At 41.5% G+C, this 14,403-nt stretch overlaps 1 protein-coding gene across 1 annotated transcript in view; it reads right to left on the bottom strand.

Annotated features, from left to right (window-relative positions):
- LOC107120373 (attractin-like protein 1) overlaps nt 1-14,403 on the bottom strand; it is a 910,146-nt gene that overhangs the window by 526,539 nt on the left and 369,204 nt on the right. Inside the window, 1 exon segment of the mRNA XM_015423059.1 lies at nt 12,475-12,527. Within this exon segment, the coding sequence (XP_015278545.1) occupies nt 12,475-12,527 (53 nt within the window).

The raw sequence follows: 14,403 nt of genomic DNA, 5'->3' as shown, positions 1-14,403 counted from the left end.
CAGTAAAAAGGCTGTAGCAGAAAATCAAATTGGTGGGCTATTTCTCACAGCTCTCTGAACCACGGATGCTGTTTCCAAAGCCAAAGGCATCAGTTTTTGTTCTTGACTTGATATTTCAACATCATTGATTAAAAGAGATTTCTGCTAATGCCAGTATTTCTTTAATTTTTAGTCTAAAATAATTTCTCCAAAACATTATTTAAGTTCAACAAATCATTTAGATACAACAAGGATGCCACCTAGTGTTTGATAGCATTTTCTATTACATATTATTCAATAAGCAAAGAATAATTTTCTACATTCATAAAGTATTAAAATGCATATGTTTAAATATACTTGCATGAATAGATAGATGCTACTTCTTTCAAGAGTTTTTAAAAAGCATAAACAGTATTTGAGTAACAAGCACTTTGAGTTCAGTAACTCAAATACTAGCTTCTGTAACCTGAGCAAGTTCTGACATGGGTAGCCAAGGCTAGCTTGATCTCATCAGATTGTCAGATCCCGGTCCAGTTATACTCAACAACTCTCTCTGAGCATAGATAAGTTTACTGAGGTATATGCAAGATCCAGAAAGTCACTGTGTCAGAACTAAAGACTTTTGACAGGCACAAGCCTAATATAGTAGATTCAAAGAAAAGCCCCTTCCCCAAGCACACGTCACACTTCTACCACACCTAACATTGCTATCCCAACCAAGTGAAAGATATATGTCATGGTTATCTGCATTCGAGGTTGGTACAGAGATCTTCTCAAGGACACCTTCCCCTGGGAAGGGGGAAAGGAGGGGATGACTTGGAGTTATGTCTTCTAGAAGCAAAGGTCTCATTCTCTCATTCACTCACACACATCCTCCCGTAAGGAATTCCTTCCCCCCAGCAATAATGGCAACCAAAGTAAGCAAAGCGTAGCAAGGTGTGACACAGATATCAGAAGCTAAGAAGAGGTGGCCCTGGTTTGTACTTGGATGGGAGACCACCAAGGAAGTCCAAGGTTGCTATGCAGAGGCAGGCAATGGCAAATAACCTCTGTCCCTTGCCTTGAAAACCCTACAGGGTCGCCATAAGTCACAGGAACATAAGAACATTAAGAAGAGTCACACTCGATCAGTCCAGCATCCTGTCTCACACAGTGGCCAACCAGTTCCTCTGGAGGGCCAACAACAGGGCATAGGGGCCGAGGCCTTCCCCTGATGTTGCCTCTTGGCTATGGGAATGTGGAGGTTCCCCTCAGTCACCATGGCTAGTAGTCATTGATAGACCTATCCTCCATAAATCTAATGCCCTTTTAAAGCTGTTTATTCCCATGGCCATCACTACTTCCTCTGGCAGCAAATTCCACATTTTAATCACTCGCTGTATAAAGATGTATTTCCTGCTGTCCAGCTTGAATCCACTGACCATCAGCTTCATTGAATGCCTTCAAATTCTAGTATTTTGGGAGAGGAAGAAAATTTTCTCTTTGTCAACTCTCTCCACCCTATGCATAATTTTATAAACCTCCATCATGTCCCCCCTTAGTCGTCTCTTTTCTAAACTGAAAAATCCCAGACTCTTCAGCCTTTTCCTCAAAAGGAAGGTGCTCCAACTCCCTAATCATCTTGGTTGCCCTCTTCTGCACTTTTTCCCTGTTCTGTGATGTCCTTTTTGGCACACAGTGACCAGAATTGTACGCAGCATTCCAAATGAGGCTGCATCATAGATCTATATAGGAGCACTATAGTATTGGCCACTTTATGTTCAATACTTTTCCTAATAACCCCTGACATACAGTTTGCCTTTTCCACCGCTGCAGCACACTGGGTTGACACTTTCATTCAAACTATCAACTATGACCCTGAGATCTTTTTCCCTCTCAGTCTCAGCAAGTTCAGACCCCATGAGCCTATACTTAAATTTCAATTTTTTTTGTCCCAATGTACATCATTTTACACTTACCAACATTCAACTTTATTTGCCACGTTGTCCTCCACTCACCCAGTTTGTGCAGATCGTCTTGGAGCTCTTAACTGTCAGCCTTGGTTTTCATCATTCTAAATAATTTTGTGTCATCTGCAAACTTGGCCAGTATACTACTCATCCCTCAGTCCAGATCATTTATGAATAAACTAAATAGTACCTGCCCCAATACTGATCCTTGTGGGACCCCACTGCTTCCTTCCTTCCTTTGTGAGAACTGTCAATTTATTCCTACTCTTTGCTTCCTGTCATTTAACCAATTTTTAATCCATAAGAGAACTTGTTCTCTTATCTGCTAAGTTTACTCAGGAATCTCTGGTGAGGTATCCTGTTAAAAGTCTTTTGAAAGTCCAAATATATAATGTACTGGATTACTGTTGTCTACGTTTGTTCACTTTCTCAAAGAACTTCAAAAGTTTGCTGAGGCAGGACTTCCCTTTGTAGAAGCCATGTGGATTTTCCCTCAGAAGGTTTTGTTCTTCCATGTGCCTAATAATTCTATCTTTGAATACAGTTTCTACTAATTTGCCTGGGACAGATGTTAGGCTGACTGGCCTGTAAGTTCCTGCTTCCCCTCTGGATCCCTTTTTATAAACTGGTGTAACATTTGCTACTCTCCAGTCTTCTGGAACAGCAGCTGAATTTATACAGGTTAGCAGATCAACAATCCCACATTTGAGTTCCCTAAGAACTCTCAGGTGCATGCCATCAGGACCTGGAGACTTACCGGTTTTTAATTTCCCCAGTAGGTCTAGAACTTAATTATCTCATCACCTCAATTTGACTCCGTTCTTCAGATACCCTTCCTGAAAATAATACCTGTGGCATGGGTATATGCCCACACATTCAACATTGAACACAGAAGCAAAAAAGTCATTGAGCTTCTTTGCCATCTTCCCATCTTCCTTTAGCAGTCCCTTTATTCCTTTGTCATCCAGTGGCTGGTTTCCTGCTCCAGATGTATTTTAAAAAATGTTTATTGTTTGTCATGATGCTTTTAGCAACCTGCTCCCTCATAATCTCTTTTTGCATGTAATTATTGATTTATATTTCTTTTGCCAAACCATGTTATCCTTTCTTTTCAATTCATTGGGGCAGACCTTCCACTTTTTAAAGGAATCCTCTACTTTTTATAGCTTCCTTAACTTGTGTTGTTAACCATGCTGGCATTCTCTTAGACTTGGCAGTGCCTTTCCTACCCTTCAATTAGGGTGGTTTTAAATAGCTTCCAAGCATCCTCAAGGGATTGGATTCTCTTGTGTTTCCCTGTCAGCTTCCTTTTTTTTTTTTTTTACTATTCCCCTCATTTTTGTAAAGTTTCCTCTTTTGAAATCAAATGTTACAGTTTTGGACTTTACGGTTAACCTTCCATTGACGAGAAAGCTGAACTTAATAGCACTGTGGTCACTGTTCCTTGTTGGGGTGATTAGGATATCAATAATGTGTTAGAAATGCTGATAGACATGGTTCGTTGTATGTAAATCTTCAGGGCCCTTCTGACATCAAGGGTGTGCCAGGATGTTTCCTTCTGGCGCATTGGTTTAGGAGGGAAGGATGGGAGGTGAAGTTCTTGAGGCCTGTGGAAAAAGGAGTTAACTTTAGGAATAAAGGTAGGGTCTGGTCTGAGGACCACCTTGTCCTTCTGGAAGATGCAGAGGTCCTCTTTGATGGACAGTGTGCTTAGTTTGGAGAACCTCCATGCTGATGTGATGGAAACCAGGAAGAGGGTCTTAATTCTCACCCATGTGATGGCAATCTCCCTAAGAGTTTCAAACAGGGGCTTGGTCAAGGCAGAGAGTATGGTATGTAGTTTCCATGAAGGAACCTATGAATCTGTGGTGGGTTCCTTAAGGCTATGCCTTGCAGGAAGTGTATAATATGTGGGTACTGAAAAATCCTCATTCCTCTAATATAGGGAACAACAATAGCTAAGGCTGCTACTTGTCATTTAATGTAGGTGCCTTGAGGTTCTTTATGACTCCTTCCTGTAAGAATCCTAAAATTGAAACAATTGAAGGTCGCAATGGATCAGTCTCTTTTCTTCTGCACCAGTGGATAATGGCCTTCTGGGTTATATTGTATATTCTGTTGGTGGATTGTCTGTAAGAGGCCAGTAGAGTCTCTATTACTTCTGAATTGTATCCAAGATGAAGAAAGTGTTTCCTTTCAACGTTCAGGTGGTCAAGTGAAGCCAGCCAGGTGTGGGGTGCCACACTGGGCCCTGCTGTAGCATGTCCTGCGAAACTGGTAGCTTCCAGGGATGTTCTACCAACATCTCTACAATGTTGAGAACCATGTCTGCATGGTCAATATGGAGCCACCAGAATGACTTCCGCTTTTTGAGCTTTCGAAGGACCACTGGCAGAACTGTGAGAGGTAGAAAGGTAAATTACAATGTCTCAGGCCATGACGCCATGAGCATGTCTCTCACTTCTGCCCCGGGATGGTAAAATCTGGTGATGAATCGACTGAGTTGGTAATTTTCTGGTGAGGCAAATAGATCTACCTGTGGGTTCCTGAAGATATTGACTATTTATAGGAGAAGTTCTTTCTTCAGAGACAATTCTCCCTCCTGCATGATCTGTCTGCTGAGCCAGTCTGCCTTGCTATTGGCAAAGTCCTTGATGTGTTCTGCTGTAATTGATAGCAGGTTCTTCTCAATCAAGGCTAAGATATTCAAGATATTCACAAGATTGTGAAGGGTGGATGACCTCTAAAACCTCCCCATTGGTTTATGTAAGTCTTTGCTGAGATATTGTTCATTCTTATTAGAATGTGTCTGCGTAAAATTTCCGATGAAAAAAACCTTAGCACTAGCCAGATTGCCCTCAACTCCAGCCGGCTGATGTTCATCTTGGATTCTGCTCTGGACCAAGTTCCTTGAACTGGCTTGTCCTCCAAAGTCACACTCCATACAGAGAGACTGGCATCTGTGAAGATCTGTGCTACCTCTTGTTTCCAATATGCCTTGCTTTACAACAGGCTGGTTGGTTTGATCCACAACAGGAGGCTGGCCTTCATGAGTGCAGGTGGTCTGAGGACCAAACTTGACCTTTGCAGAATTCAAAGTTGATACAGACACAGAAATTGCTGTAGTTGTCTTGCATGCATTTGTGCCCACTGCACTGCATCCATATAAGGTATTATTAGGCCTAGGAGTTTGGGTTAGGTCATAAGATGTGTGGACCTGGGCTTGATTACGGGACGTGATAATTTCCTTATTTTCAGTGCCGTGGTTGGTGGAAGAAAAAAAAAAGATTGACCGAGGTATCGATGATGACACTGAGGTGCTCTAAGCATTGGGTGGGAGTAAAGGAACTCTTCTGTGCATTGAGAGTGAATCTGTGATCTTGGAGGCATTGTATTGTGCTTTGAGTGTCCAGAAATGCCTTTCTCCTAGACCTGATCAGAAGATTGTCTAGATATGGATCCCCTGGTGTCTTAGATGAACAATTGGAGTGATTAGGACCTTGGAGAAGACTCTTGGAACTTCAGCAATCCTGAATGGAAGGGCTTTGTATTGAAAATGATGATCCCCCTGGCAAAATCAAAGCTATTTCCTGTGTGCCAGTAGGATAGGGACATGGAGATACGCCACTGTAAAATCGATAGAGATCAGGAACTCCCCTGTTGTAATGAATCCATGATGGAGCAGAGAGTTTCCATCCTGAGGTGTCTTGTTTTTATTAATCTGTTCAGGAACTTTAGATCCAGAATGGTTTTCCAATCTACACTTCTTTTGGGGACTGTAAAAAATATAGAGTAAACTCCTAATCCCTTCTCTGAGGATGTCACTGGCTCAATGGCATAGTTTGGCTTGTTCTTTAATGTTTCTCTGGTCTCTTGGAGACTGGGGGCTGTATGAAACGCCCTGGTGGGAGGCTGGAAAATTCTATTGCATAACCCTTGATGACTACTTCAATGGTCCAGGTATCCACTTGGGACTGTATCCAGTGTTCCTTGAAATGAAATAGTCACCCTCCCACTGGAATGTCGTTGGCATCATGCCTGGTTGCCAAGTCAGATCTGGGGACCTGTCTGTCTGAAGAATCTGGATTGAAGTCCACCTCTTCTATAGAAGGCTCTTGGCTGGTTCCTGTTAGGTTTTCTTTGTTCCTGTTTAAATCTTGGCAAGACATGCTGGGAACAAAAGGAAGTTCTACTGAACTCTCAGCTCTCATTTCCCCCAAGATCTTATCCAGACAATCCCCAAAATGCCTGTCTCCCTGAAATGGGTAGGTGATGACAGTGTCCCTGGAGTGAAGATCAGCTGGCCATGCTCGTAGCCACAAGGACCTTCTAGCTACTGCTGCTGGTGACATAGCTCTAGACATGAATGTAAGAGAATCCAACACAGCATCTGTTATAAACGAGACTGCCTTTAGGACTCCAGAGAATCCTTCTCTAAGGTGTGTATTGGATTTTGGTATAATAGTAATAGTAATAATTTTTTATACCACACAATCGTAGCTCTAGAAATGACAGAAGCCACTGTAGAGGCCTTGATTGCCATAGCCATTGCTTCATGTGCTTTTCACAGTGTGCAATCCACCTTCTTATTCAGGCTGTCCCTAACCCAGTCAGTCTTCTGATAACAGATGTGAAGACTGCAGTGCTGCCACAGGAGCATCCACCAATGGTACCTTCAAAACCTCATTAGCAAAGGAAGGAAGGGCATACAGTTTCATGAGAAAGGTAGGACACTGCTTATTAGTTAAGGGATTAGCCCATTCAGCTGTCTCTCAAAATACTCTGGAAAACAATTATTTCTGGAGGATATGACCTAGGGAAAAAACTCCTTGTTTCCTTTGGGTCTAAACTTTTTCTTTTGCATCCAAAATATCCAAATCTCCTACTCTGGTGACTCCTGTAAATCTAGCATGGTTAGTGCCTTAGAAAGCAAATATTGGTACTCCTCAGCCTTAAAGAACCTATGAAATTGCTCTGGAGCCTCGAAGACTTTCCTCCTCTTGTTCATCAGAGACAAACTCCCCCTCTTCCCTCTCTCCAGGTTCTGGATCAAATAATGAGTCTGGGTCCCGATCTATGGTTGCATGGAATCTTCTCTTGTGATTAGCAATAGCCCCTTTTTGGGCCGCCTTAGTTGGGCAGGCCTGAGCATGAACTGGCCTATGTCTGCCAGACCTCCCTCCACCCAGGGGAGGGAATGACATAGAGGAGGGGGAGTGATTTCTAATAGGGGATCTAACCTTCTATGACCTCTGGAAGGAATAGGAGTAAGACTATGGTGGAAATCTCTTAATTCCTCCCACATTGCTTGCCTAAGGAAGGACATAAGGTCCAGAGGGCATTGAAATGACCTTGAGGATCTTACATTACTGCTTTAAAGCTGAGGTACATCGGCTCTTTCCTGCCTCCCTTAATGAATGGTGGGAATCACCCAATCAAGATGTCCTTCGCCTTAGAAGGGGAACAAAACATTCCTCAAAACATGGTTATTGTGTGCAGCCAGAGTTGTTAGAACTGCCTGAGGACCAATACTTAACAGAAGTTCTTATCTGTCCTCTCCTTATTTGTCCTCATTTCTTTCACTCCCATGTGTATTTGTAAACTGTCATGAATAGAGACATATGCAAAGACACTGTACAGCCAGAACAATTAACCAATCTTTCTGCCAAGGAGGATCATCTCCACGGACATCTCTGCGATGTTTTCTAAATCTGTATATAAACACAGGCTTGTTGGCCTGATCTATTGCATTCTTTGGAGTTTGGTCTGCTTGTTAGACAACCTAGAGCACACCTTTGTAACCACTGGCAGGCAGGCAAGGCTGCACAACTGAGGAGGAGTAAGCAGCTTTCTTGTTTTGCAGATGAAGAGGATAGACACAGAGGTTAAACATGCTTCATCCACACACCCATCCCAGTCCTTGAAGAGATAGAGGTAGAGACATATCACACTATATCCCACCCATGACAGATTAGGTACAGAATTTCATCCGCAAGGGAGAAGAATAAAAATGTTATTCACACTTCCTCATTCTGGCAAGGAGGCCAAGACTGCTGTAAGCAGGGGAGGGAGAGTGAAACAACTCATCCCCAAAACATAAAACACAGGCCCAAACAGGCCAAGACCTAAAAGTAAGGATCCAAATTCTCTTTCTACATGAAAATCAGTGATGAAGATCAAATGTCTAATATTTTAGTCTCAATACCTCTCTAATTTCTTGTGAAAATTTTAAAGCATGGAATCAAAACATTTCCCCAGTAGAAATGACCACCCACATCTGCTTTAGCCATGATAAAGGGGAAAGCACTTTTATCCTGGCCAGGTTCCAGTACATGAAATCACCTGGGTTGGGAGACAAATGCTAGAAGCATTAGAATTTTGCTGAGGCAAGATGCAGGGGAAGTCTGGGAAAGATGCACATAAGATGTAGGGGACCTTTCTATTTCCTACTTGCTCCATTAAAAAAAAAAAAGATCCTACCCCCAAACCATAGTTTTAACATTCTGAGAAATCTGGAAAAACAAACTTATTTGCATGCTAATATTGCCATGCCTCTCTATGCTTAAAGGGAGAATTTCCTCTAAAACAGACATGCTTTCCCATATCTGACTGCAACACGGCAAATATGGTTCTTTGGGTAAAGAGTACAACCACTGAGAACTTCAAACTAATTGGATACGATCAGGGAATTATATTTGGAAAATTCTATAGGATTATTAACTAATTGCTTTGACATCTACTTAAAGAGTGGCCAGTGACAGCATGTTCCAATCTGTGGGTCAGTTTCCCAACACTGAATACCATTGGGTTGGGACCTAGATTTAAACTGCTGAGTCTCCTGTGGTGGTCTTGTGCAAGAAATGAAAGCCCTCGGTGACTGTTGCTAGGCAATGACAACTGGATTGCCAGCCTTCCATGTTTGGTTTCTGTCAGTAAAAGGCAGAGGAAGGGCTCTTTCCAGGGCTGTTTTGGCCTTTGAGGGAGAACGCAACGGGGTCAGGCCCAGCAACAACCTCTGGGTGACTTGCCAATACCACACAACTTGCATGACTTACCCAGGCCTGTTCAACAGCAGCCAACACACAAAAGTCAGTGTGGTGTAGTAGTTAGATTTTGGGACTAGGAATTCAGAGGTCAAGGTTCAAATCACCATTTTGCTGTGGAAATTTACAGAGTGACCTTACACATTCTCAGCATTTTACCTCACAGGGTTGTTGTAAGGATAAAATGGAAGAAAGGAGAATGATGAAAAATCCTTTGGGTCCCCATTGTGGAGAAATGCAAGATATAAATGAAGTAAATACATAATAAATATAGATGAAGTTTTGGGGCAGAAAGAGGTTGGTTGGTGGGTGGGTGGGAAGGAGAGAAGAAAGCAGGGAAAGGTGAAGCTTTGGTGGTTGCCAGGAAGACAGGAAAAGGAAATCATGTGGGGAAGAAGGGAAAGTGAAGTCCTTGCAGGTTCCCAACTGGATCCAGTACGGTAGCTAGCAATGCACCTGGCCCATAGTTTTCCCAGGTAGAGTCTGCTAGGGGGACACAAGGAGGGAATGCTGAAGACAGGGGGCAGATAAAGGTAGGTTGGCTGGTGGGTGGGAAGGAAAGAGGGAAGCAGGAAAAGGTGAGAAGCTATAAGGGCTTTCAGAGAAATGAAAGAGGAAACAGTTTGGGGGCATGAGAGATCCCCTTCACCCTTAAATACTAATAATGTTTTTGTAACAGAGAGTTTATAGTCTGTTTCACAGATCCACTTTCTTATGGTAGATCACTGAAACTCTCTATCCATAAGATTGGAAATTCACTTTGGGTTTATGTTTTAATCTAAATAAAATGAGAATGTTGGCTCATAATATCCTCATTTAAGTAAATCAAAATGGTAAGGGTCCATCTGGTTTTTCCAGTATAACAACTGACATGATAAATGTAATTAATGCAAACAACATTTGCTTTTAGAGACTTGTGAAAAAAATAATCATTTGCTAATAGGATACAGAACTAATTTATAGGGATAGTTAACTGAGTGAGGATCCTTAAACATTAAACAGTTCATTAAACTAAGCAGGAATCTCTGTTCACAAGGAAGATGAAGAAATCTGTTGGATTCCAATTCCTAACTTCCAGCTGTTCCCAGTCTTGCTCCCATCAAACTTAGTGGGTCTTCCAACTAAACATGTAGGCTCCAAAGTGCAACAGGCTGGATCCAAAACTTCCATGAATTGAAGAAGTTAATGGAATTGACTTTCTGTTAATTTTCCCATCCCCCTGCGGCCCATTGCATCTCTATAAAGCTACTGCTGAGAGTCAGGGGACTCTCCAGAACAGCAGAAATCACCCATCCTCCCCTCTTGCATGGGCACCTGTAGATGACAATGTGGCCACAAGGGCATACCACATTCATGAATATAGGCAGCTTCTCAGGAAGTGTAATATTAGGCTACAGCAGTGGATCAGATGCATGACATTTGAACCACAGCGTACTTCATACACTTCACTTTACATAGATATAATATCCACAGGTTTTTTTAATAGTCCATTATAGAACTTAAGAGTGCCTGCTATACTATTACTCAATAGGAATGGATATTGTCGGTCCCTAAATTATCTGTGAATTCAAAGTACATAATGGGTGAAACAGAAATAAAGAATCAAATTAGCTTTCAGCGCTTGAAGCTCTTAAAGCAGAGCAATAGCCCATTAAGTCAATGAAACCCACCCTGAGGGTTCTACACTACAACTATCCCCCCAGAAATCAGTGTAACAAGGTCTGCTCTTATGGCTGAAGAATTAACACCAAGGAAACAAAGCATCTTGTTAATGAGGCATCAACACAGACTTGAAATTCATTTTTAAAATAATGAATTTATTCTGACTGTCAGAATCAACAAGAGAGCTGGAAGATGACAGCAACCCAAAACCTGGCAGCAGACAAATAGCTTGGTTATTTAAAGGTGAAAGGCTAGCTTGATATGACACAATTTGTTTCAGATCAAAAAAGATTTATGAAGCAGAACTATCATGGAATACTAAAATCTTTCTTGGAAGTGTCTAGCTTCTACAACTCTTATTATTTTCACAACATTTAAATTTGGTTGTATTTATATTTAGAGGACAAAATAAATCTTCACAAACCCAGAATGTTTGCAGAGAGAAAACAGATTGTTTTGTATCATATTTAGCTTTCATCTCCATTCTTCAAAGATCTACAGGCAACCACAAGCCCAGGCTTTGCTGTTAGAGTCATGATATCTGAAAAACTTGCATTACATAATTTGCATTCTTTTACAATTTTTACATGAATGGACTTTTAAATACTTTTTCTTAGCATCCTCATTTGCTATTTTGTCATACAACATAATGACATCCAGAGCAAAAGCATCCTCATCTCTCCATAAAAACACGCAAGCTGCAAAGTGCAATAGGCTGGATCCAAAAAAGCACAGCCTCTCAAAATACACAGCTCCTAGCCAAAATAGTAGTGGTTAGATGTGCAACTAAGGGTGCATTCGGATGGACAGCTAATCCCACCATTACGCCGGCTCAAATTTGATCCCGATCTTTTTAATCCATGCTCGCACAACCAGACATCCCAAGGGGGAATCACCTTACCATGTGCTGCTTCTGCTGTGGATTGTCTAGATGGCATCCACTGAAGGAGGCACGCGCGGTGGGGTTTTTTTGCGCATAGGCATAATATTGTGGCCTTGTTTATCCGCACATGAGCAGAATCAAGATTTTTTTAAAATGGCGCCCATTCGGGATGGTCTGATGTCAGACCATCCCGAATGGGCGCCATTTTTGATTGCGCGCTAGAATGATCAGACAGGGGAAAGTCCGTGAGTGGCTTGTCAGAACCAAAACCTCCAGATTTAAGGTAGTATCTTTTTAGTACGGCTCTGAGGTGCGGCGTTTCCCAGATGTTGATGTCTGGACATTACATTTAAATCCATGAGGCATCCGTCCCTCACACAGATCTAAAGAGCTGTCTGGATGCACCCTAAGAGTCTATTCTGTAAGCTTGATGGGTTGATAACAAACACTTACCACAAAATCACAAAAAGTGATATTACTCTCACTCTTTATTCAAATTCACTACTGATTAAGTTTAAATTCTAAGTGGCATTCAGAAAGGCAATACAACCCCAAATAAGAGACTGCTACAAAACCTAGGTAAGCTTTTCAGTCTCTCTCAGTCTTGATTTCTTTTTATTGGGAATCATAATCACTTCTCTCACATGGCTATTGCAACACTGAATAAGATATGGATTGTGTTTATCATATTTATATCTCACCTTTCCCCAAGCAGCTCAGGGCAGTGTACATTGTTATCTCATTTTATCCTCATAGTAATCCTACAAGGCTGGTTAGACTAACTTGCCTAAGGCTTAATATTATATCTGAGCAGGGAGTTATTTTTGATTTCCAGATGTGGCATATTACAACTAATACATTATTGGATGGTACCCAGTCTGCAGTCAGAAGTGATAGATTGCCAAATATATTAAACAATGGGCAACATCAGAGGATAATGAAACAAATTAATACTTACAGTAACATGTTCCCCTGAGTGGATTACCAAGGTACCTGTTTTCTGAGTCACAGCTGCAGAAGAGAAAAGAAGAGGGGGGAAAGAAAATTGTTAATAATCAAATTATGTATTATCACATTGTTAAAATTTAAAAAGAATAAGTATCGCAAAACTATACATTTTAAACATGAATTGATCTAGAAAACAATGAAGCAATATTCTAACAATGGAGATTACACCAGAATTTAATTTTAGTTCACAGAAAAATGTTTCTATAGCAATAAGGCTTGAAAAATGCCTTTTAAAAATAAAGTGCTGCAGTAAGGAGCTATGGGCAGAGTGTACAAAACACAGGCTAAAAGCTGACCACTATGTACTACAGACTATAATCTTCTGTTTCTTAACAGAAAGTAGACATTCCATCTTAATTCATCTCCAATATATAAATCTTTAGGACAAGAGAAAGTACAACACAGGAAATATATAGCATGTGTTTCCAGAATTTAGCAATTTGGATCAAGATATTTCCCCCCAAGAAGGGTCACTACTTAAGTCATACTAATTATCCCATGTAATACATAGAGAAGGTCCCTCGTTCAATCCCTGGCATATCCAGTTAAAAGGATCAAGCACTGGAGACCCAATTTGTGTGGCCTTGTGTGGTTGGAGCTGAACTCACAGCTTCATTGATGGGCTTGGACTTTCCAAATAGGAAGTAGGAGGACAAGATGGGATGGAGGTGTTGCAGATTTGAGAGGGGGCACCACTCCCACCTAGCTATGGCCCTGGCTTTAACATCAGTTCTGTTAAACTTGCACTGCCACAGTGGCACTGGTTCTGCTGGGCATTGTGTACATTGCAATTGGTTCTGCTGCAGTTGCAAAAATGCTCCCCCCCCTTCAGTTTGTATTGCAGACACTGCCTGGTTTGATTTTGATTCTGTTTGGCATGGCACATTGGTTTGCAGTTCTGCTGGGATTACTGAGATCTGTAATGGTTCTCTTGGACTTGAAGTTTGTTCAGAGTTACTACTATGTACTGGCATGGCTTTTGCCCTGGAATCAGCTTGCAGAATTTCCCCCCTCCATAGAAAATAATGGAGAATGGTTGTGAATACCCTGTTCGGGGCCCCATAAAATTAGTCCCCTTGGTCCAATTGACTTGAAATTTGGAGATTATTTAAAGGACAGGCACCAGTAGCTCTACTGCAATTTTGATGCCTGTACCTATAAAAACAACCCCTTCAGCCACCCAGGAACTTTTAAAAACAACTCAACCAGCCATTCCCCATAGGGAATACTGGACCCAAAAAACAAAACAAAACAAAACTGGATTTGAATACCATACCAGTATTTGGGATTCAGGAATATCAGAAATACCAATATTTTTGGGGTCCAATATACCCTTACCTGAAAAAATGATTGTTTTGCACACCCCTAGTCTTCAGTTATGAAAAGCTGAAACAGTTTGCCGGGGGGGGGGCAGATGGACAGCAATGGAGTTCCTTCATGTTCTGCTTCTGGGCTTCCCAGAGGCCAAAGTGGGAGTGTTAGCCAAATTACCTTATTTTATTAATAAGCTTGGGGGAATTAAGAATATTACATGTCAATAGGCATTAACTAAAGACCATAACCTGCGTATATGTGAGTCAGAGTTCCCAAGACCCAGGAATAGACACAGAGACTGTGTAGCTAAAGTGATGATTTCTTTACTAAAGGTTCTTCAAGCATACAAACAAAAATCAAGCATTCACCCAGACACTACAGAGCTAGAAATACAGGTTTGAAAGTATATAGATGTTTGCATGAGCAGGAAATATCGTTGGTTGGGTGATATTTTACCTGTCTGATGAGACACTTAGATTATGCAGCAAAAAGGGGAACTAAAAGGAGGAAGGGTTCATGGGCCGACCAGCGACACACATGGAGTGGTTCCAAACAGATCCAGAAT

The sequence above is a fragment of the Gekko japonicus genome, unplaced genomic scaffold (assembly GCF_001447785.1).
Source record: "Gekko japonicus isolate JY-2015 unplaced genomic scaffold, Gekko_japonicus_V1.1 scaffold288, whole genome shotgun sequence".
Lineage (NCBI taxonomy): Eukaryota > Metazoa > Chordata > Lepidosauria > Squamata > Gekkonidae > Gekko > Gekko japonicus.
This window is presented reverse-complemented; position numbering and strand designations above follow the sequence as displayed.